Source organism: Electrophorus electricus, chromosome 7 (genome assembly GCF_013358815.1).
Source record: "Electrophorus electricus isolate fEleEle1 chromosome 7, fEleEle1.pri, whole genome shotgun sequence".
NCBI classification, from domain to species: domain Eukaryota; kingdom Metazoa; phylum Chordata; class Actinopteri; order Gymnotiformes; family Gymnotidae; genus Electrophorus; species Electrophorus electricus.
In genome coordinates, this window is record NC_049541.1 from 20,590,609 (window position 1) to 20,612,964 (window position 22,356).

Sequence of the window (22,356 nt, forward strand, 5' to 3'; positions counted from 1 at the left end):
ATAAAATAGCCCAGAACTACTCATTTTGATTTTTGAGTTTAAAGCAGACTGATGTGTTAAACAACCATGTTTCACAATGTTAGTTATGTTTTTAAAAGCCTCTGTGAACATGTCGGTTTTAATCTATAATCAAACCTCCCCCCCCCCCGCCAACAGGTCAATCAAGTTCAGGCCTGCAATTAAGCAGTGTCTATAAAGAGGTAGTAAACCGCTGCAACTGTTGTACACTGGCAAGCCACTATGCTGCGTACTGCATATTTTGTGCTTTTCCTTCTGCCACTTTCACCCTCTTAGCAGGAGATGATGACAGAGATAAAAAAAAATGTAATTGGTTTAGCAACACAGCAATTATGCCATTCTAGTCTTTTTAGGGATAAAGAAAGGTTGGGATACAGGCAAGAAGAAGGCACAGAAAGAGATGGAGGAAGATGGAGGAAGGGGGGGGAAGAGTGAGAGAGAGAGAAAAAGAGAGAGAGACTGGGAGGGGAACAGAGGGACTCAATACTACACTGTGACTGCAACACAAAAGTTCTGAATGAGTACGAATTTAAACACACAGAAAATAGCAGATACATTTTTTTTTAGACCTGTGCATGTTTAGTAGCAATACTGCTGATTTCTTCCAACACGGAATGTATTGCTTAAGTGTTGTTGTTTTTTTCTTCTTGACAGTGATGTTTGGTTCATTTTGCCTGCTATTTAAAAGCATACATCAGTATTACACATCTTTCAATGGCTTCTTCAGAGCAGGGACTGTGTGACTGTCTCAGCAAACGCTGTGGAGTGTCCTACACTGACCTTCCTGATCTTGGATGTAGCGAGTCCAAAATCTCAGTTTCTTTTACGGGAGAGATCACTTCAGCTCTACCCCTGAGTAAGGGCTCTGACACTTACCTTGCACAGTTCTGTCTGCACTGCAACATACTCACTCACTCATTGGCTCAACAAAAATCTCCTTTGGAAAATATGAATACAGGGAGAATTTTTCTATTTAGATACAGATATATCTAAATTAATACAGTTGCAGGAAGAGCATATGTACCATCTATAGGCGAGGATTTCAGTCTATTGCAGAGTCCGTTAACATCCACATAAGATTCCTGGATTTTCTGCACTCCTTCAGTCCCCCGCAGCTCCATAAGAGAGCACAGCTCTTTGAGTGAGCAGCTAAATTCTCCATCATGACTGGGCTCTGCCACAGAGTTCTTCACCCCAGCATAGGAGTTAGTAGCCATGTCGCCCAGTTACACAGCCCGTCTGTGATGGTGGAAAAATGGCGTCCCAAAAGGAGAGCTAAATCCACAAGAGAGCAAGGCAAGTAGTTCCCATAAACAGCTGACGTCCTTCAAAGGAGGAGGACCGACTGTAGGTGGTAGGACCAGCACAATTTAAAAGCCATTTCCCTCAGCTTATAGAAAAGGCTTATTCATTCATGCTGACAGGAGTCTCACAGATCCACTTAACACAGGCCATATAGATCTGGGGTCTGAGAGAGAGAGAGAGAGAGAGAGAGAGAGAGAGAGAGAGAGAGAGAGAGAGGAGAGAGAAAGAGAGAGAGAGAGAGGAGAGAGAGAGAGAGAAGAGAGAAAGAGAGAGATGAGAGAGAGAAAGAAAGAGAGAGAGAGAGAGAGAGAAAGATAAACCAGGGGTTACTCACAATAATTTAACACATAAAAAGAAAGAAAATATGCACAAGTATGCAGTGATGTTTTGAAATGAAACACTGAACACCCGAACTTCAGCAAGATTACTTTAGACCTAAAAATAGAAACTAGGAACCCCACGTCACTGGCTAAGGTTCAACATGACACAGTACACGCTTTTGCAGGGAAAAACATCAGGACATATTTGAACAGCGTGGGAACCAGTCTGCTGTCTCAACCAGCACTTCCCAACTGTCATACCATAGCAAATCAGGGCACTTTTGGGAAAAGCCACATGTAGAAACAATCAAAATGAAAGAAAAGATAATAATGCAGGCATGAGCTTGCTAAAGGGTTAAAATCACTAACTGGCAAGGATATACTGGTACCACTTTATGAGTGAGGACAGACATACATGTAACTTCTCTCTGTGTCCCTCTGACTTTAGGGAGACAATCAACAACCAAATGAGTCAAACGAGGTGACTTCATCACTTCAGTTTTGGAACTCATTAAGAATACCGTTCATTCTCTAGATGCATGTAATCTAATGCTGTTGCATCAAATTACACTGGGGAATAAGAATCAGTTTCATTCTGATGCATGTTAACCATGTATAATTTAAGTACCACCCAATCTCTAAAAACCCAAGACCCATTTCCAGCACAGGTTGTACTTTCCATCAAGAGTCATAATATATGAAAAGACTTCATTTGAGTTTTCCATGTTTACTCTTCAACCTGTTTGAGGTGTCAGATCAGTGGTCATAGGGGTGACCAAGTCATTAGCTCAGGAAAGCCAGTCATTTAATCTAAATGGACTATCTGCAGCCTCCAGAGAACCAAAGTCCCTGTCTCTCAGCTTTTCTGCTTCAGGAGTCTCAATGCCATTCAGTTAAACTAAAATTACTTGTTCATTACATGACTAAGCACATTTACTGCTATGAATTAGGGTCGTGCATTATAATTTTTTCTAAGAATGGAAAAGATGCAACGCCCCAGCTGGTGAAAAGGAAAGCTGATAATAAGTCCAGCACTTTCTCAGAGAAAAAACTGAAAGGTAATGAGCACAGCAGGTCCCTGCAAGCCCCTGGCCCGGAACTACGAGGACACAGAATGTGGAATCAATGGTCTGTAGTTTAAACTCATCAGCAGGTGAGCAGATCACAGATTATGTTTCTTTCTTTCTTTTTGCTGGTGTGTCAAAGCAAAGGGCATCTATGCTGGAGCAGCCTGCCACTAACCTATATTTATATCGCTTTCACCTTCACTCTCCACTCCACTAGTGAAATGATCAGGGTGATTGTTCAGGCTTAAACCAACAAGCGCATGAGCTGGGATACTGCAATTAACTTTTCATTACATAAAATCAGTTACATTTATATTTTCAGCAGACACAGTAAACATTTTCATAGAAAAACAAATGTGTCAAACCACATGTTTCAAACAAAATGAGCTATGCAAAAATTTTCTTGAATGTTCAGGCGAGAGGACTTCCACAGAGGATAACTATTACCTCTCCCACAAATCTCCTACTTCCTGGAGCTCTGAGCTTCAGTCTGCAAAGTGCCAACATTTGATGCACAGTGATAGTTTTGGGTTGCAGAGCAAGTGACATCAAAATAGTGGAAAATCCTTTTGACCAGACACACATACACTGTATGGATGAGCAATGTCAGACTCCATGTTAAACCTTTCCTGTATGAGACTGGGTGACAGAGCTATACTTGTGTCTTAAATATAAACTAGACTAAACAGAATAAATCTATTGTCTGAAATATGCAACTGCCAAAATGGCAGTAATAACATCTTCTCTTTGTGTCAAGTTCAGGACAGATCCCCTTTAATCAGTGTTAATTGAAAGATTAATGCCTTAGATGCAGAAGCACCAACCCAAGGACAACCCTCGTCTTGGATAGTAGTTGGACCTCATACCACTGCATGTGCCAACACTATGCATGTGAGTTGAGGACAGCAATTCTAGGGATCCCTCTGCAGTGAAGCTGCAAGCAATGATGTATTTTTAGTAACACCCAGACCCCCCCACCCCCCAACCTCAACTGCATCTGAAATGGACCAGGGCAGATCTATGGAGCAGAGGTGCCCATCTTAACAGTGCTGACTTGTTCGCTGGCAACATGATGACATCCTAGTTGTTGTGATAAACTCTTGTTAAAATACACTTTAATGAGCACAACATGGGTACCATCAGTACTTCTAAAACCCTGACTACCTGCCTTTATATACATACACCAAGTATAGGGAGTTTACTGACTAACTATATGAATTTCTCAGTAGCAAGTAGATGACTGCAGGCAAGTCTGTTTTTCCATTTTTCTTATTTTATACCTGTTTGAATCTTCAGTTTACAGTGATTACATCAATATTGAGATTTAAAATATTTTTGAAAGTGCTTTTTTTCTATGCCTAGTTGCTAGCAAGAAAATTACATATCCTGAACACACACACAAAGGCGCACACACGTGGGCACACAGACACGCACACTCCTTTGCTTTCAGGGTGTTCCTTGCACAACATTAAGGCCTTACAGATTTCCCAGGACACAACTGTAGAAGTCAGAACAAATTAATTTATCAAATGAATCATTATTTGCTATTGCTTATTGCAGAAGTATGTCTTAGATGCTAGCATTAAGAACAACAAAATAGGAGATGAAATCCTGGTAGCTGAAGTGAAAGTAATTTCCCTTTCCTATACACTACGCACGATGTGAGAAATTGAAAGGACTTAGACTTGCATGGGTGACTTGAACTTACTGTTAATTATACAAATGATTTTTTTTTTTTTAATGAAGTGACAGTCAACCAATGATGATATAAATAAAAACAGACGCTTATGGTGCAGCAAAACGACAGAGGCCTACAGAGAAGAAACTTCACTTTGGAATGTTAAGGTAGCCACCAACATTACTGTTCATGCTGTGTTAATTCATTATCAATTTCATACAAATGTTGACTGTCAACATATATGCAAATTGGCAGAGATCGCACTAGACTACCATTTGGATCAATTTTACCTGCACTTTAAATCAGTTTAACTGGCAAATTTTGCACTGACAAATGTGCAGGACCACAAGTGTCCTAAGTGATGACCTCAATTAATGGACCCAGTGCACCTCCCAGAGGCTACAACCCTAAGCCACTTACAGCATAATACAGTAATATTTCAACCTTGGACCCCTTGACCTGATGCACTGCAGGTCGTTCCATGTCAAAGCACTGAAGCCCTCACACAAGTTGGACTCATGGCACAAGACGACACAGACATATCAGAAGCACTACTGGATTTAATTTTTTGCATAAATTCATTTTTGTATTAGTTGCCCCTTTTTACCATGCACTATGCATATGTCTTAAGATTATATGAGATATAATGAAGTACTATGTTATGCTAACCTAGAGCAACTGGGTTCTTAAGTGTATTACACGTTACACACTGTTTATTGAAAAGACAGGCATGTACTTCTATGAGATACAGTTAACATTCAAAAACCCAATACAGTTTAAATGAATATAGTGTTTGTGTGATTACAATTTTGTATATGTGCAATTACTTTAGACCATTTAACCTAGGAATTTGTTACTTTCATTTAAAACTCTTTTAGTCAATATTTTCTTTACTCTATATTTATTTGGTGAATTATCAATAAGGTCAAATAATCATTAAACTATTGTTTATTAGTTCAGGTGATATAAAAGTTATTTTTAATGTGTGCATATTCTTTTTTTAATGTGTACATATTTACACCTAAATGCTTCAACACTGCATTAGCTAGATATCACTTTGACCTCTTCTGCAGTGGCTCCAACATAGAAGGATAGTGCTAAAATCTTTCTCTGGGTTATTTCACATGGCATAAACTGTATCTCTTTCATGTTTTACATGTTTTTATCAGATTTTCTGATTTATCCTCAAAATTTGAGCTTCACCAGCTATATGTTGCATGCATTCTCTGTTAAAAATTTGCTCACAAGGTTACAGATTATAAAGGAAGGACAATGTAAATGTAGTCATAGGTTTCTGTATTTTCTACATTTTAGATAATACCCACAGTAGAGGCCATCCAAGAGTTCAAAATTCTCAAAAATGAATTAAGTCATGAATGCCAACTAGCACTGTGTATTACTCAGTTATTCACCATTACCTGGTCCACCACAGTCTCCAAAAACTCATTTTTATGTTTTCTCTATTAATTGCCAAGTGCATTTGAGTGCACAACACCAGACTTAATAAAGGATGCAAGTAAAACATTCTGAAAAGTATGCTAGAGCAGACAAGAGAGCATGCAATAATTATTTTGCTGCTGCAGCTTTTAAGAAATAGTTCTGAGATATGTTTGGTACTCCAAGCCAACTGATTCACACATATACCTGTTACCACCAGAAAATCAACCAGAAATTTTTAATTTTTAATTCTTAATTATCAGATGTGCTACAAGTGTGAGGGAGAGGAAAGGGAAAGAAACTTTTAAATGGCACTTTAATTATGATGTAATTTTTTTATTTATTCATAATTTTTTATGTTCTGGTAAAAGATTTCTGCATTATGTATTAAAAGGCAATTCAATGCCATTCTGGCAAAGCCACAGAATTACGTCTACAAGCGTCTCATTACACTAAATTGTGTTTCCTATTTTGTTCCAAAGCTGTCAACCAAACATTCCAACAATAATTTGTTAAGTAAAACATAAAGGATTGCAACTTGTAACAAAAATAGCTAGCTTTGAATTTTAACTAATGGCAGTGAGTCTGACATAACTTTTTGCATCAAAGCTGCAATGTCAGACAAGAGGTGAGATGTGGATATGGTGGTTGGCACAGAGAGAAGAATAAAAACAGCTAACTGCAACTAGAAAGCAAATGCATGAAGGTCCAATAAATTTGCTGTGCCTACAACGATAAAAAAGAAAGCAAGAACAGGAGAAGAATCTTCACCAAATGGATTCTGACACATCAGAACAGAAGAACATACTGCAAGACATGTGATTAATCTAATGTTTTTTTCTTTTTTTCTAATATAGACTAGCTTGATTTGATTAGAAAGTCACTAATAAGACACTGTTCTTAAGACACCTGCCCTTAAGATCTCAGAATGCTTTTATCTGTTTGCACAGTGCTGAGTAACATAGTATCATGAGGAAAAAAAGTTACAGCAATACAATGTACTCAAAGACAGCAGACTATATTTAGTTTTGAATGATAGTTTAAACCATAGCTACATTTGTGCCTGGTCTGAAAATTATTTTGTAGTTTGACTAGAGACCAGGCTATCTTTAATATGATCTTGTATACTTTCTGTAATATGGAGCTGTATACATGGATATGTGCAGGATTATATATGGAAAACAAAAAAAACAAGACTGAGATAAAAAATAACTACAGTGAGTGAAGACATGCTAATTAAACTAGTATTACAAGCTTCTAAATCTGGCTGTAAACATTCATTACCTAACAAGGCCTTGAAATATGACCCCATATCATATATCAAGAAATAAAATTACCAAGTGACTCATGTCCAGTCTGGCCGACTTAATTGTAAAACTGCTATATCTTGAAACCAGCACTATAATACGGATTGGACAAGACTATTTATTCCCAATTACGTTATTATTTTCACATATGTAACAAATTATCTACTTTGGAAGAAAGGTTGTAATTTTGCTTTTAATTATGGTTTTCATGATACTGTATTTGGCTATTTCCTTAACTGTCATTATTAGCAAATGAGTAGAGGCATTGCTTAGAATTAGACTGAGCAGTGCATTGCACAGTAGTATGGTCTGTTCCTGCTTTTGCAAAAGTATGCCAAGCCAGCAGGATTTGTGACTTTTAGAAGCTGAGAGAAATTAAAGATCAAGCATATATGATGAGTTCAGAATTAGCAAGTGTGAAAGAGAACCATGCATATGAGTGAGAAAGTATTAAAATAGGTTCTTCAATATTACTTGCTATTTAATTTTTGGGGGTTATTTATGTGTATTCACTATGTTGTTGGTGAATCAATGAAGGCAAAACACTTTTGTTGCTTTAATGCTAATAGTGTTAACAGGAATTTAATCCGGTTTGACCCCTTTTAAAGTACCAATACATCAGACATTATGAGAATTAACCATGAGAAACCAATTCTGATAACATGCAGGGCTGTATGGTTATTGTTTAAGTGGTAGTGGAGGTGCTAGAAGCCTAAAAAGTTGTTTAAATTTCACAAGTGATTATGTAACATGACAGTAATTTTGTAGCATATTGAGTATGAAAGATGCATATTATCTGTAGGCTCATACACCAACAGCACTGTTTATCAGTATAGATTTTCAAAAATTCTACTGATTCATACTAGGAATCATGGCACGGTTAGCTACATTTTTAGATAGGCTACAGGATAACGAACAGTATCTCTAGCTACAGTATACATACAGCTTAACGCACAGTGGTCTATCAGCATAGCTTATGTTGAACAAAATTGGGTCTTACTGATTATTAGTAATTATGCACTGTAGCTTCAAAAATCTGTTCATGTTTTGGAGGAAGATAACAATCCACAGCTAACAATTTTAGCACAGTTCCTTCTGTTATCCACTGTGCGAAGGTTGCTTACCACACCACTCTTACTTACAGAAATTCTTAGCTAACTAGACAGCACATGCCAGGCAAATTTAGCAAGCATGCAGCAAAGATCCACTATGAGTTTTCCCTCCACATGAACCACTGTTTGTAAATGTTCACTCAATCTTCACTCACTATTTACCAGTGTTTATAGTGAACTGACTAGAGACTAAAATGCAGGAAGACTTTTAACGTACCTAGCTAGCTATAGATAATAATGTTACTAATGATAGAGTGCGCGCAGGAGAGACAAAACATACACATATTGGAAGATTCCTTGCAACAAGCACACACCTACTAGCTAGCTACACAATATTTCAATCATTAGAACACAAATCCAAGCCCAACCTGAAACCCAATACTTGTCAGTACCTGTCAGTTTTGGGTCAAGTTGCAGACCTCTCATTACAGCTAGCCAGAACTTTATTTTATATATAATGTTACTAGAAAATGTAAGTCATTAAACCATTGTCATTCTGTTCAAATGGGATTGAAAGCTTACCTTATGTGTACTAAATTGCTTTGAGAGATTATCACGAAGTTGTCCAATCATATTGCTTATGTTGGCTAACGTTGCTGCTTCCCACACATCATGTTTATTGGGCAGCTGTCTGCAATCACTTGTCCTTCATTTTATCTGTAACTGAAATATTTCCATACTTGGGATTTAAACTTTTTTGATAGAGGGAAAAAAGTTCTCGATTCATACCACTTCCCCTGTGCTCTGATGTCTATCTTTACATGTCTCATAACAGCTAGGACAGTGACATGTGATCATAGTGCCACACAGCAGTGAGAGGTTTAAGAAGGGCTGCTTTGTGTCTCTGGTAAAAGAAACAGCATGTTTAAATGTAGTATTTTTAAGTGTTCACAGTAGCGTTACCATACATCTTTAATATTGTGATATACTGGCAAATATCTATTCACACAGGATATTTTTTACTCACAAATGCAAATAAAACTTTCACATTGTACAGCCCTTACATGAAGTATCAAATTGTGAGCAAGTTATTAGTAGTTGTGTGATGATGTATAATTTAAGGACTGATATAATTTTTGATTCTGAGATACTGAAAATAAAACTAAGCTGATCTGGTTACTAATAAGATCTTTTTCTCTGTGGTGTATTGATGAATTCTGTTCAACTTAAAACAATGCTAGTGATAAAACATGGCCAATGTTTATATACTATTCTTCAGTGATATTTAAGTATTTCCAGAATATTTCACTACCCATTCCAACTTCGATCTGTTCAAAGCTCTTAGGTTCAGCTACTATTGCTAGTAGTTTATTAAAGTTTAGTTAAAATCAGATTATTAAAATTTGTTTATTAAAAAGTATAACCTGATTTTACCCAGGCATACCTCAACATTTATCAGCGGTTGTCAATACATTTTATAGGCCAATGCATTTCCAGTGTAAGAAAGTTATTTTGAAGAAAGCAATAATTTACTCTGATGTACATTAATATGCAAAATTATGTATTATCATAAGAGACTATAATACAGGTGTTTATAAATAAAAATATCTAGAAAAAAAAACTTGTTACTATCTATGATCTCCACACTAAATAATACGTTTGTGCTGTTCCTATGCTTATAAAAACTAACATAAAATAAAATCGCTATCCATAATTTTAACAATGAACACAGCTAGTTGAGCACCTACTGCTCCAACCTGTCAACAGTCTGTGCTGTTCTATGAATAAATGACTGAGCCTCTCCCTCCTCCTCATATAAACGTAAAAGGAGACACCTTGTGAAATGAAGTAGCAACTGTTCAAAGTTTAAAAGCCTTTGTTACTATTACCAGAGTAAGGACCAAAACTGCATAAGCATTTTATCAAAAATAAACACACATTACTGATATTAGTTTAACACAGGTTTAGCTTGAGGCTACATTATCTGCTACCCTGTTATTACAATATTTGCTACCAAAACATTGGACCAAACAGCATTAGTGTATTGAGAAAAATGTTTGTCCTATAGGCAGTTGTTTTTGTTAGAGCAAGAACTAAATAAACTTGTGAATCAGTAGTAATGGTCAGCATATAGTTAAGGATCTCACTGTTCGTTGTGAGTACATTGGGCCTTATTTAACACCTCTTACTTACATAAACTAGTCTCTTATATAAACTTACTACCTGCAACTACATGCATTCAGCCCATAGGATCATATTTAAAATAAACAATATGATAGTTATTTGACAGATTTTGGCATGCAGATAATTCATCCATTCAAACCAAATTAGTGCCCCATTTTATTTTTAAAAGTCATTAATACAGGTTTCCTAGCAGAAAATTATTTTTCTTTGTCTACAGGCCAAATCGAGTCTTACCTGTTTTCTGCTGCCTGGGCTAAAATTTGCCCCATTATATAAGATCAAGAGAGCATCATTACAAACAAATGAGGTTATGTAACCTCCTAAATCTTATTACCTTTGTTAAAAAGAGAAACAAAAAATTTTGTTAATATCTTACCAAAACCAAGGAATGGTGTAAGAACAAATCCTGATATATTTCTGTGAATTCAAATTAAAGGAATAAAGAAAAAATATACATTGTTCAAATTTCTTAGACCATTATATGAATTTAATGCTACCCCACTCACCAATGGTAGCATGAAAGATACCAAATATGCTTAAATATTTTTGCTAGCAGTGATACTAATCTGATGTAAATTAACTTTCATACACAACTTTTCATACGCATAATTCTTTTGTGTGCATTTCACAGCTACACAGAGCTTTAGTAAAAATTCCATTTTTACATGGAAAATGATCGGAAATTCTATAGCTTTCAGGTTTAGGCCATCTCAGACTGTCTTATCCAATTTAATTAGGCTGAAACATACTCCGCTGAGCCTCAGGTTTTCCATTCAAATGGTCATGTAAAAAAGCAATAGATCTAATAAAATACAAAAAACAATTAAACAGTAGGAGAACTGTATATATAAAAATTTGAGGGCGTGAGGTTGCATCACATTTTCATAATTCCTATAATAATTTCTGTGTCTTGTTAATCTTGGACCTAAGTAAATGAAGCCCTTTCAAATAATATAGTAATGCTAAAACTTAAATTATTTGCTAAAATTAGAATCAGAATTATTGTCTCTGTGCAACTGTGCAACAGCAGTAGTCCAAAGGCTGCGGAATCTGTTTTAATGGTCAAAGGTTACTGTATTTTTTGTCAGAGTGAATCATTAGGTCCATATACTGCAGTCTCAGGTCTAATCTCGCTAAACTAGGAATACTGCACTGAAATTAATAAATGTCAACAGATTTAGCATACACATTATGCACTTAAGGGAAGAATGACTAGAATAGCCATAATCTTGTTTACTTACAACTAACCAATGAAGATACCACTGACCTCTACATATTTTATTCAACCTGTGGTTGAATAACCTATTAAGTCCAATCAAGTATATTAGAGTTGTACTAATTACTAAAGTGTAAAGTCCTCTGGTACTGCGGGGCTGAATTGGGATGATCCTGTTTCATACAGGTGGGGAGATGTTTTGATCACAAACTTGCTACACGTGACATGTTACAAATCTAGTATGTGTATTTCAGTTCAGACATATAAATGCTAAATGATTCATATACACATACATATCAGGAGTGTATAAATATAATAAAACTCATAACTAGCCTAATAAATCAATAATGCAGCAGTCCTGGAGCTAAGGACACTGAACATTATTCAACTAATCTAAATGGCTCCACACTTGAAAGGCACATTTAGTGACCCATTTTGTCTACAAATACATAAGGAAGGTTTACCATAAAATATACATCCAAGGTCAAATGGCTTTACTGTCATACGACGAAGAAATGTTCCACTTTCCCAAACTTACAGGCCAAGCAACAGAGCTGTGAATGAAGTATGCAAAGGCGCATCATCTTATAGCAATATACGCACCACTGCAGAATGCTCAGAAAACCGAATGAGGTTTTTGCTGGCAGCAATCTGTCTGGTTACATATCGTGCCACAGTTGAGCAGCAGACACATTATTCGAATCCGTCCGTTCGCTATAACATCGTCAGCTGTCCCGTTAAATGAAAGAACCTCGCAACGTTGTCGTGTCCAAACTAAGTTAGAGAGAGCGATCTTAAAACGTCTGGGTTTTTTTGTTTGTTTGTTTTTGCGAGGCTAGCTTGCTAATTCTGTATAGCAAACGTTTCAGGCAGCATGGGAAAAAATACAAGACGATAGCTACTGTCCAACAATCGGCTCAAACGTCACCCATTTCTGACATAAAAAATGCATTTGATACCTCTAGTAGAAGTCATGCTGCTACAGGCGCATGCACATTATCTTGCTAATGCCAGAAGGTGGGCAAGGGTGCATCGCAAGGCAGTTTGACACGTGAGGGTTTTCAGTAGCGAGCTAGGACACCCAACGATACGCGCGCGCGAAGAAGCAACGGGGACACTATCAGGCAGCTGTCTAGCCAGCCAGCTAACCTAACCTATATAAGGTTTCTTATTTAACTCTGCTCACGCCAGCCACCCAACTTTGAACAGCGGTAATACTGAGCACGTAGTCTCGTCTCGTAACTTAGCTAGCGAAAGCAGATATTGTAACCCATCTTTACAGGCAAGAGTCGTTCCGACTAAGCTAATCATTCTCCTTCCTCTGTCAAATTGACAGATCTTGTTCTCGGGCTTCACACAGAAGCCACGAGCTACTTGCACTTTCGGATTTTTTTTTCGCTCACAATGACTAAAACCACTAAAACAACTACCACACATTATCTACAGTTCCCACAGGTTTAACAGCTAGCCCCGGTTAAGATAACGTTAGCTACCTGCATAACGTTTATGTGAAATTGCAAGGCACAACGGTCCTAAACGTGCCTCACCTTGTAGTTAGCCGGGCAGCTATATTTCCATGTCGGTTTTAGGGGGACACTCGTTCTTCTGAAATCTGTATATTGTCTCGCGAACCCAGTCATCCTTCGCCTGGTCAGCGACCTCCTCGCAACTACATCGCGTGCGGCACAACATATTAAGGAAAAAAAAAATCAAACACCAACGACTAACTTTCCCAGGTACAATGTAACAAAACCCGTTTCTTTTGATATATTCTTTGACAGCCCGACTGTAATTTGAGTGTTAGTTTTTGCCGTCTCCGTTTTCCGTATCTAACGGTAACATCGACTAGTTGTGGCAGGTCGGTACCGACTAACGTTAGCTAGGAGCAGTAACCTAGCTAGCCACTCTGGCTAACGTTAGAGAGGGCTGAACCGTCCGCCGAGGGGGGCGAAGAAATCCGCACCGGTCAGAAAACATACACCGCGGGCGCCGATAACACTGCAACGAGGAAGATTTTATTAAATATCAAGAATAAACTTGACGCTCACCCTGGTCGGCGAGCACTAGCGCAGCGGTCCGTCGCTCTCTCGGTCTCCCTCAGACTCCCTCTCTCGTGCGGAGTCGCGACCTCCCTCCTCCGAGCTGCGGTAAGGCCCCGCCCACCTCCACGCGACGCCCGGGGCACGTGGTGCGCGCCAGGAGGCCGCGCGGAGGCTCGAGTGCGGATGCCCATTGGCTTAACAAACGCATCAGTCGCTGCTGGACGCGGGCACGTCGGTAACGTTTCTGCAGGAAAAGGGTTTATTTTTGCTGAGCATTCACTGCCGTTATTTGTGTGCATTGACAGTTCATTCAAAGTGATGGCAAAAAAAAAAACATAACTTATGCATTTGACATTAATTTAACTACGGAAAAAAACCTCCTGCACAATCAGCAGAAGTGTTGTAAACTCCACCCGCAGTCTGGGAGAAGTCTTCCCCAGCGGCTAATTAAACCTGACGTCATTCTTTCCATGACGTAGAGAATTTCTATCTTGATTTAGTGGCGCTGTCCAGCCGCGTGCAGAATCGAATCGCACCCGCTGAACTGGTCCACCAGACAGTCCGTGTTTTGCACGCAGCGTCCTGCACTCTTTAGCAGACTGCATTTTGGCCATAGATAGTCTTTTGAAATCTGATTCGACATAATAAGAATCGGGGTTAAGGTTTTATAATGACCCTGTATCTTTTGAGAGGTTAATCGTTTATATATATATATATATATATATATATATATATATATATATATATATATATATATATATATATATATATATATATATATATATTTCAATTTATTCTATTCTATAAACCATTTAAAGCATTATTGTATATGCTACAAACCCATAAACAGAGTATTACTAAAATACCACATTGTATAATTACCTAATTCATCCTAGATTAAAAACGTGTTTATTTTACAGCGTGAAACATTCTTTATAGGCTAAATATTTTAGATACCTCCCAAGTGGTAATTCTAAATGTTTATTTTGTATATTCACTAAGGTGATTGTTAGAATTGAACTGGTACATTAAATGCTGTAATCAGTAGATTAAAAATGAAAAAGCAATAGGAAATCCAGAGAAAGCTAGCACTTTTATAGTTAATATGTGTGTAGCAAGAGGGTATTTGCATAGTTTAACTGTGCAACAGCTGTGATTGTTGTGGTGTTCTTGTTGCTGAAACTGTTCAGAAAATTTGCTATCACAGGTAACTGTTCAGCTGATTACTCATGATTTTCCCAAACAATTGTAATGTAGGAAGTACTAAAATACTAAAAAGTTAGTTGCCATGTTTTATGGTAATAAATTTGAATTGTGATACAGTGTGATGGTCACCTGTTTTAAGCCTTTGCAAAAAAACATCATAGCCTTTCCCACAATCCACCAATCATAGAGAGAGGGAGAGAGAGAGAGAGAGAGAAAGGCAGAAAGTTTTCTCTTAACATCAGCATATGATGACGATGATCGCTCTTTTCACCTAACAGCTTTTCTTAATAGCTAATGTACGTAATTGCTTCACAGCATAATTTTATTAATTACTTTATTTATGAGTTTGTGAAAAAAAAAACCAACTTTAAAAGCAATTTGACCTCAAGTTCAGTATCTCCCAAGAATCTGTTAATGCTTTGTCTGACCCAGGGAGGATGGTCTGGGGAGGAGAGGGCACAGATTGCTTGCTTTGAATACAGAACACAAGTAAATGCAGATCACATTCTGTGTGTGAAGTGTAAAACCACTATGAAAGAAGCTCATACCTTTGACAGACCTGTGCAGTTTTCATTTTAGTAATCTAAAAGACAAATGTAGGCCTTTCTCTGCAAGAGACTGTCAGTTGAGTTTCCTTTTAGGTTTCCAAACATTCTCTGTAGCAGTGAGGGACATGGATCCCATTTTCCTATTTTTGTTTGTGCCACTTTCCACTTCTGAGGTTTTTTTTTTTTTTTTTTTTTTTGGAACTGCTCCTCCCACCGGTGGCCTGTCGAGTTTTAACAGATGAGAGAAGATATCTGGCATGCTACAGCCACACTGCACACACACACACACAGCATGTCACACCACATACACAGTACAGCTGTGGCATTTAATGGCCCTGTTAAGGAAGCAGAATGAGCTGATTCAGTCAGTTAGTTTGTTGCGTACATGCACATTCACTGTTCGCAGTCTCTTCCATTGCTAGGCTGATTAAATATACATTTAAACAAATATGTTCCACTGAGGTATCTAAACCAACCAAAGGTATTTCATTTATCTGCCACAGGGGACTTTAGCAATCTGCAGAACATTATTTAGATTGGGACAAAGGGACAAAGCTAAGGAAATTACTCATGCTATAGTATGCAGAGTAAGTAGTGCATAAGCTATTACAAGCCCTGCCTTCATAGGTCACAAGGTGCAGACTTGTTATCAGTGCATAGCAATGTGGAAATACTGCAAGGGGAAGATCTTTTTCCATTGTTGTGAAACAGCTTTTTGTGAGCTCCAGAAGGCTGATTCACTCTGAAAACCTCATTTTCACCTCAGTCAGTCACACAAACACACACACACACACACACACACACACACACACACACACACACACACACACACACACACACACACACACACACACATTTACACAGTTTAAGTATACATATAGAAAACCATGAGAGATTTCAGACTTGCATATGCACAGCAGTCACCAGAAGTTAAAGCAAACAGGGCCATCACATGCAGGGTCAACACGCACACAGGGCCATCATGCATGCATAGTCATCACACACAGGGCCATCACACATGCATGGTCATCACACACAGGGCCATCACACACAGGGCCATCATGCATGCATAGTCATCACACACAGGGCCATCACACATGCATGGTCATCACACACAGGGCCATCACACACAGGGCCATCATGCATACATAGTCATCACACACAGGGCCATCACACATGCAGGGTCAACATGCACACAGGGCCATCACGCATGCAGGGTCATCACATGCAGGGCCATCATGCATGCATGGTCATCACACACAGGGCCATCACACATGCAGGGTCAACACGTACACAGGGCCATCACACACAGGGCCATCACACATGCAGGGTCAACACGCATACAGGGCCATCACGCATGCAGGGCCAACACGCATGCAGGGTCATCATGCATGCAGGGCCAACACACATGCAGGGCCAACACGCATGCAGGGTCATCACGCATGCAGGGTCATCACGCATGCAGGGTCATCACACACAGGGCCATCACGCATGCAGGGCCAACACGCATGCAGGATCATCACGCATGCAGGGCCAACACACATGCAGGGCCAACACGCATGCAGGGTCATCACGCATGCAGGGTCATCACGCATGCAGGGTCATCACACACAGGGCCATCACGCATGCAGGGCCAACACGCATGCAGGGTCATCACGCATGCAGGGCCAACACACATGCAGGGTCAACACGCATACAGGGTCATCACGCATGCAGGGTCATCACGCATGCAGGGCCAACACACATGCAGGGCCATCACACATGCAGGGTCATCACATGCAGGGCCATCATGCATGCATGGTCATCACACACAGGGCCATCACACAGGCAGAGCCATCGCACATACATCTTTTGAGTGTTAGAGTTTACTGCAACCAATTCAGTTACACTCGATTTTATCCAAAATATATTTGTTTTACATTCAGACATAATATGACAGTTACATCCAAAAACCACTTGAGACATAAGCTCTTGAAGGTGAACATGTATTTTAAATCGCAGCCCTATGGTGTTTTTGTTTTTTTTGTTGGTATAAAGACCTTTTATATCAAGTGTCAGTGCACATCAATCATGTTAATTTATGCAACACACTTCTTGTTTAAAAACAGCAGCTTACTCCTCAGTTTTTTTTTTTCAGTGGGGGAGTGCAGTAAACATACATTCTTTTCCATCATCATTCTACACAATCACACTAAAGTTGTACTGAAAAATAGGAACATGGTTGTTTGTTGTTGTTGTTGTTGATGTTGTTGTTGTTTTAGCCAGTGACATCCCATATTTCAACTTCAATTCTCTGGAAGAGAACTGGTACCTTGTTTAGGTTTTGTGTGTTAGTATATATAACACACATTACAATATGCAGTATTCCCAGAAAACATATAAATACACAATGACATTATGGTTCTTAAAAGGCTCATGTAGAGTTCATTTTTATTATTGAGTAAGGACATTCCAGCCAATTGTAACAGATGCATTTGTTTCTGCGCATTTTTGATGCAAGCTCAAATCTGTGTCTTGGGAGCAGTGGTAGGGTGTTATGCTCAGTACCCTGTGTAACCTTTGGTCTTCATCTTTTTTTCCAGTAATTTAAGGCAAAGTCCATAGACCTTATGATCTGGTTAAGTGACAAACAGTTAAAGTCAAACCGATTTCTCAACGTGTGTGGCCAGCTTTAACAGGTGATGTGAACGAACCAAAGAGCAGAGCTGTATTCATGCTGTAAGCATGCTTGGACATTTCTGCGGTTCACCCGTCCCATTCATCACTAGCACATGCTGTAGTGCTGGGTTAGGACATAGCAGGTGTCATGCCTGCTCACTTAGTCTGAACTGGATTTAACATGCGTAGCTTGTTCAAATATTGTCTACAAATACACATTTTTCTAGGTAAAAGATCACTGTAAACCTATATTTCCTATGTTCTATTAATGGCATTAAACGATATTGAAAGTGTTTCCATTTTCAGTACTACTTGTAGTGTCTTACTAAGTTAGGAGGGCAAAGTTTGTGGCCCTGTTGTCTTATCAAGATTCGAGATATGGCTATTTGTTCAAGGAACAATTTGAGGTGGGTTATAAAGCATTCAGTGAAAAAATGCATATTCAAAGGTCAGGCAAACTGAACAACATTAGACAAAACCTCTTCTCTTTAATTGATGTTAATCGATGAGCCATGTTGATGTGTTGGTCACATGACCCCGGATCAATGTTGAACAAGCAAAAGGGCGGAACATGACGCTAACGTACTGGTGAGCTCATGCCAGCCAATGCAGACCTGCTATCAGTCCGAACACACTGGCTCATTGCTTCCTCTGGTCACTTCGGTTCCTACACTGCGATTTTCCACTGGCTCAGCATGTCAGCACAGAACTTCCTTTATCCCAGAAGTTCTCTGTAAGTCAGAATGGGAGGGGGAAGAGAGTGAAAGAGTGGGAGAAGATCCACTGCAACAGGCACCGTGGTTCATTTTGTATAATACACAGTGTAACATTTCACACATATCGCTCACTGTAATTTTCCTACCTGTATATTATCAATATATGAAGTTGTCACTGTATGCTACATTTTGATGTCATGACACATTCCTGCCATGTTTTGGGTACAAGAAATTCAATGAAAAACATCTATTATTCCAACCATATCATCACGCTACTGTAATTACAGTAATTGCCTCTTCCCAGATTTGGGAGAAGGGATGGAGTGAATATGGGGTGTGATTGGTGTGAGACTGCTCAGTTAAAGTGGTAATAAACGCCCATTGTGCTGACAAAAGTCAAAAGCAGAGTGACAGTCCCATGTTATAGCCTTACAGCAGGGGTGGGGTTATGGTTTTGGTGGCAAAAAAAACATTGTATGAGCTATGGCTCAAATTGTGTCCTTATTTGACATTCCCACTGCTTTTAGTATGAGTTGTGTGTGCACATTGGTAGCTTCCGCAAGCTGCAGTGTGCTTAATTGTACCGTTATTACATGGATAATGTACCAGAACCGCTGGAAAACAACCGTTGTGAAAGACAGTGGAGATGTTTTGCAGTCAGCATTTGCAGTCTGTTATGTGTTGGAGGCGCTGCCAAAGGTGCTTTTAACTCGCTAGCACACCAAACACGAACACTGATGCAAAAGTGAACATGTTAGAACACTGCTGGACTTTACACGTGAGTTGAACCTCTTTGCCTTTAATAGCTGCATTTGTACATGATAAGAGCAAACATTTTTGTGTTGTTCCTATATACACTGCTCAGACATGGATCAGTGGCAGAAGGTACAGCGTGACAATTTGTGATTTTCCTTTAGTGTTTGATTTGATATGTAAGTGTTCAGTTACTACACTACCAAAATCCTAACCCTAGATAGTAAAGTACGTAGTGTATAGTGTACGAGTAGGCTGTATAGCTCATGATTTAAGACACAGTTATAAAAAAAGGAACATAAAGGAAGAGAAACAGAGTGAGAGAGAGAGAGAGACAGAGAGAGAGGGAGAGACGTACACAGAAACATACATACACATCACTAGTCTGAGTTTGGTGAGGGCATGTTTGTGTTTCCAACTACTCCTGGAATTTACAGCAGGAGCTGGCCAGCACTCAGGAGGAGCTGTAGAGTTGTGGGCACTCTAGCAGTGAAGGACATCTACTGTATCGCTGTCTGTGTGTGTGTGGGTGTGCGTGTATGTGTGTGTATGTATGTTTGTGTGTGTGTATGTGTGTGTGTCTGTGTATTCAATGGGCAGAGAGATGGAGAAACACAGAAACGCATGGTGCCCTTACTCAGCAGGACTGCCAGTGATTCAGGTGGGCCGGGTTTCCACCTACAAACAATAATAATTCACCCAAGTGCCCTGTGTGTGTGTGTGTGTGTGTGTGTGTGTGTCATGAAAACGCATCTCACCCTGAGCGCTGCAGAGAAGTGCACTCCACCCAACAGCATCTTCTGTTTTTACACTAGGTTTTCCATTCTGATCTTGATGTTTACCCTCACTGCATGTGTGTTGTGAGACTTGCCCTATGCGCTATGAAGGTCAGTGTACCTGCATGCTATTTCTGAAAACCTGTCAAGCATTCAGTGCAAAGTAGGCCTCGAGAAACCAAAACTGCCAAACCTTGCCACCTCATACTCATTTCACATTAACAAAGTATTATGCTAAGATTTAACCCTTCTCTGTGCATATGAGTGTGTGTGCATGTGTGTGTGTGTGTTTGTGTGCCTGTGCGTGTGTGCATGAGGCAAGTGTCATTTACAGGTTGGCAGAGGTGACATTTTTAAATGGGCTGTAACTGATGTAATTACAGATCATTTTACTGTGTTTAGCTGTTTATTTAGGCATAACATTATGCCCAGTTAAACAACCCCAGCACACACTGCCTCAACACTGGCCCCATGACACACACACACACACACACACACACACACACACACACACGCACGCACACACACCCTGCGCAGCATAATTAATCATCTATTACACCACTTCACCAGGTTTCCCACCATGATCTGAGATTTACTATTTAAATTCACCATAGCATCAAGCAGTTGGCTGTGATGTGTGTTCGATAGGAACTGCGTCCTTGCCGTGCAGATGGACCACATACCTGGCACAAACAAGGCATGCAGAGAGGAACAGGAAGCAGCATATACAGCAGACGCCCACTTCCTGGTGTAAAGAAAAAGGCCCACATGCACACACGCATGCACACGTATGCTCATGCACACACGCACACACACACAAACACACACATGCATGCACACACCATCATTAGGATCAGCAGCAGAGTGGCACGGCCCCTGCACCCAAACGCAGCTCACCGTGCACTCACTGGTCTGGTTGTCTTCTCCTCCGCGTGTCTCAGTGATCCCTGTGTGGCTTGTCTGGGTTGGGCAAACCGCAGTGCCAACATATCAACATGAGCACAGGGCTAAAGGAGTATGTGGTTAACAAGCCATTAAAAGAGGAGGAGAAAAATAGAGAGAGAACAAGAGAGAGAGTGAGAGAGAGAGAATGAGAGAGAGAGAGAGAGAGAGAGAGAGAGAGAGCCTGGAACTAGAACTGAAGAAGGATATTGTGTCACAACCATTTTAAGAGCCACATTTTCCTACCTCTAACCAAAGGAACAAAGCCAGCCGCAACTAGCGTGCTAAAAACTGCCCATTCACCAAGCTCCCATTGAGAAGCCTTAAAATAAAACTCCACTTTGGGACAAATCACGCCCCCTGAGCTCACATGAGACTGAGGAAAGAAAACGGGATGTTTCTAGTTCTTCCTTTCTTTCACCGCCGTGTCGGCTATCACATAATCTTGGTTTGTGCGGGAGAAGGTGCGCAAAGACAGGACAGGTGCAGAGTCTGAGAGCAAGAGGAAAGGACACTGAAATTAAAGTCTCTGCGATGTTAGTCAGCATGTCCTTTCTATCCTCTCAGACACCTGCCGAACAAGAATGGAATTGGCAGAAACATTTCAGAACACGTGAAAGAAGGGCTGTGGTTTGTGGAGTGGATTTACACTGGGGAACTGGATGTGCATTTCTGCTTGGACTGAAGTGAGTGACGTTCGGGCGTTATCTTATCGCTGTAGTTTAGACAGGAGCAGTCCTGCTCAGCCACTGTAATTCAGTCCCATGACCCTAGGGACACCAAGAAAGAAAATTCACAAAATTCACAAAGCATTGTGAAATGGACATGCTTTCTTAAAAAACATCCTATTTTCAAGACTACAAAGCAAATTCAATTAAAAATAAACATGGTGGTGTTATACACAATGTTGAAATGCATGTAATATTATATAATGCTATATAATATAATATTCTATTCTATAATATAATGTTGTAATATTATTTAATGTAAGCATATATATATATATATATATATATATATATATATATATATATATATATATATATATATATATATATATATATATATATATATAATATCAGTGAGGAAATTCCTGCATCATACCTGCAGAATAACTCCTCCTGCAGCTGG

At 39.4% G+C, this 22,356-nt stretch overlaps 1 protein-coding gene and 1 long non-coding RNA gene across 5 annotated transcripts in view; both read right to left on the reverse strand.

The window, feature by feature from the left end:
• Positions 1–13,725, reverse strand: part of atp2b1a (ATPase plasma membrane Ca2+ transporting 1a) — a 36,664-nt gene extending 22,939 nt beyond the window's left edge. For 2 of the 3 annotated variants that reach the window (XM_027029091.2, XM_027029089.2), the window contains exons 1-2: positions 13,633–13,725; positions 1,043–1,486 (exon numbers count right to left, since the gene is read on the reverse strand). In XM_027029091.2, coding sequence (XP_026884892.1) covers positions 1,043–1,235 — 193 coding nt within the window. In that variant the 5' untranslated portion in view covers positions 1,236–1,486; positions 13,633–13,725. Of the gene's footprint in view, positions 1–1,042; positions 1,487–13,131; positions 13,254–13,632 lie in introns of all 3 variants that reach the window. The other variant, XM_027029090.2, reaches the window with a different exon arrangement.
• Positions 13,726–17,834: 4,109 nt separating this feature from the next.
• On the reverse strand, positions 17,835–22,112 carry LOC113589436. Of its 2 annotated transcripts, none has more exons than XR_003411979.2 (4): positions 21,472–22,112; positions 21,192–21,290; positions 20,967–21,028; positions 17,835–18,769 (listed from the first exon to the last, which is right to left on the reverse strand). It is a non-coding gene; the product is annotated as an uncharacterized LOC113589436 (long non-coding RNA). The 2 variants fall into 2 exon arrangements; XR_003411978.2 differs by having other exon boundaries at positions 21,181–21,290.
• Positions 22,113–22,356: the final 244 nt, after the last annotated feature.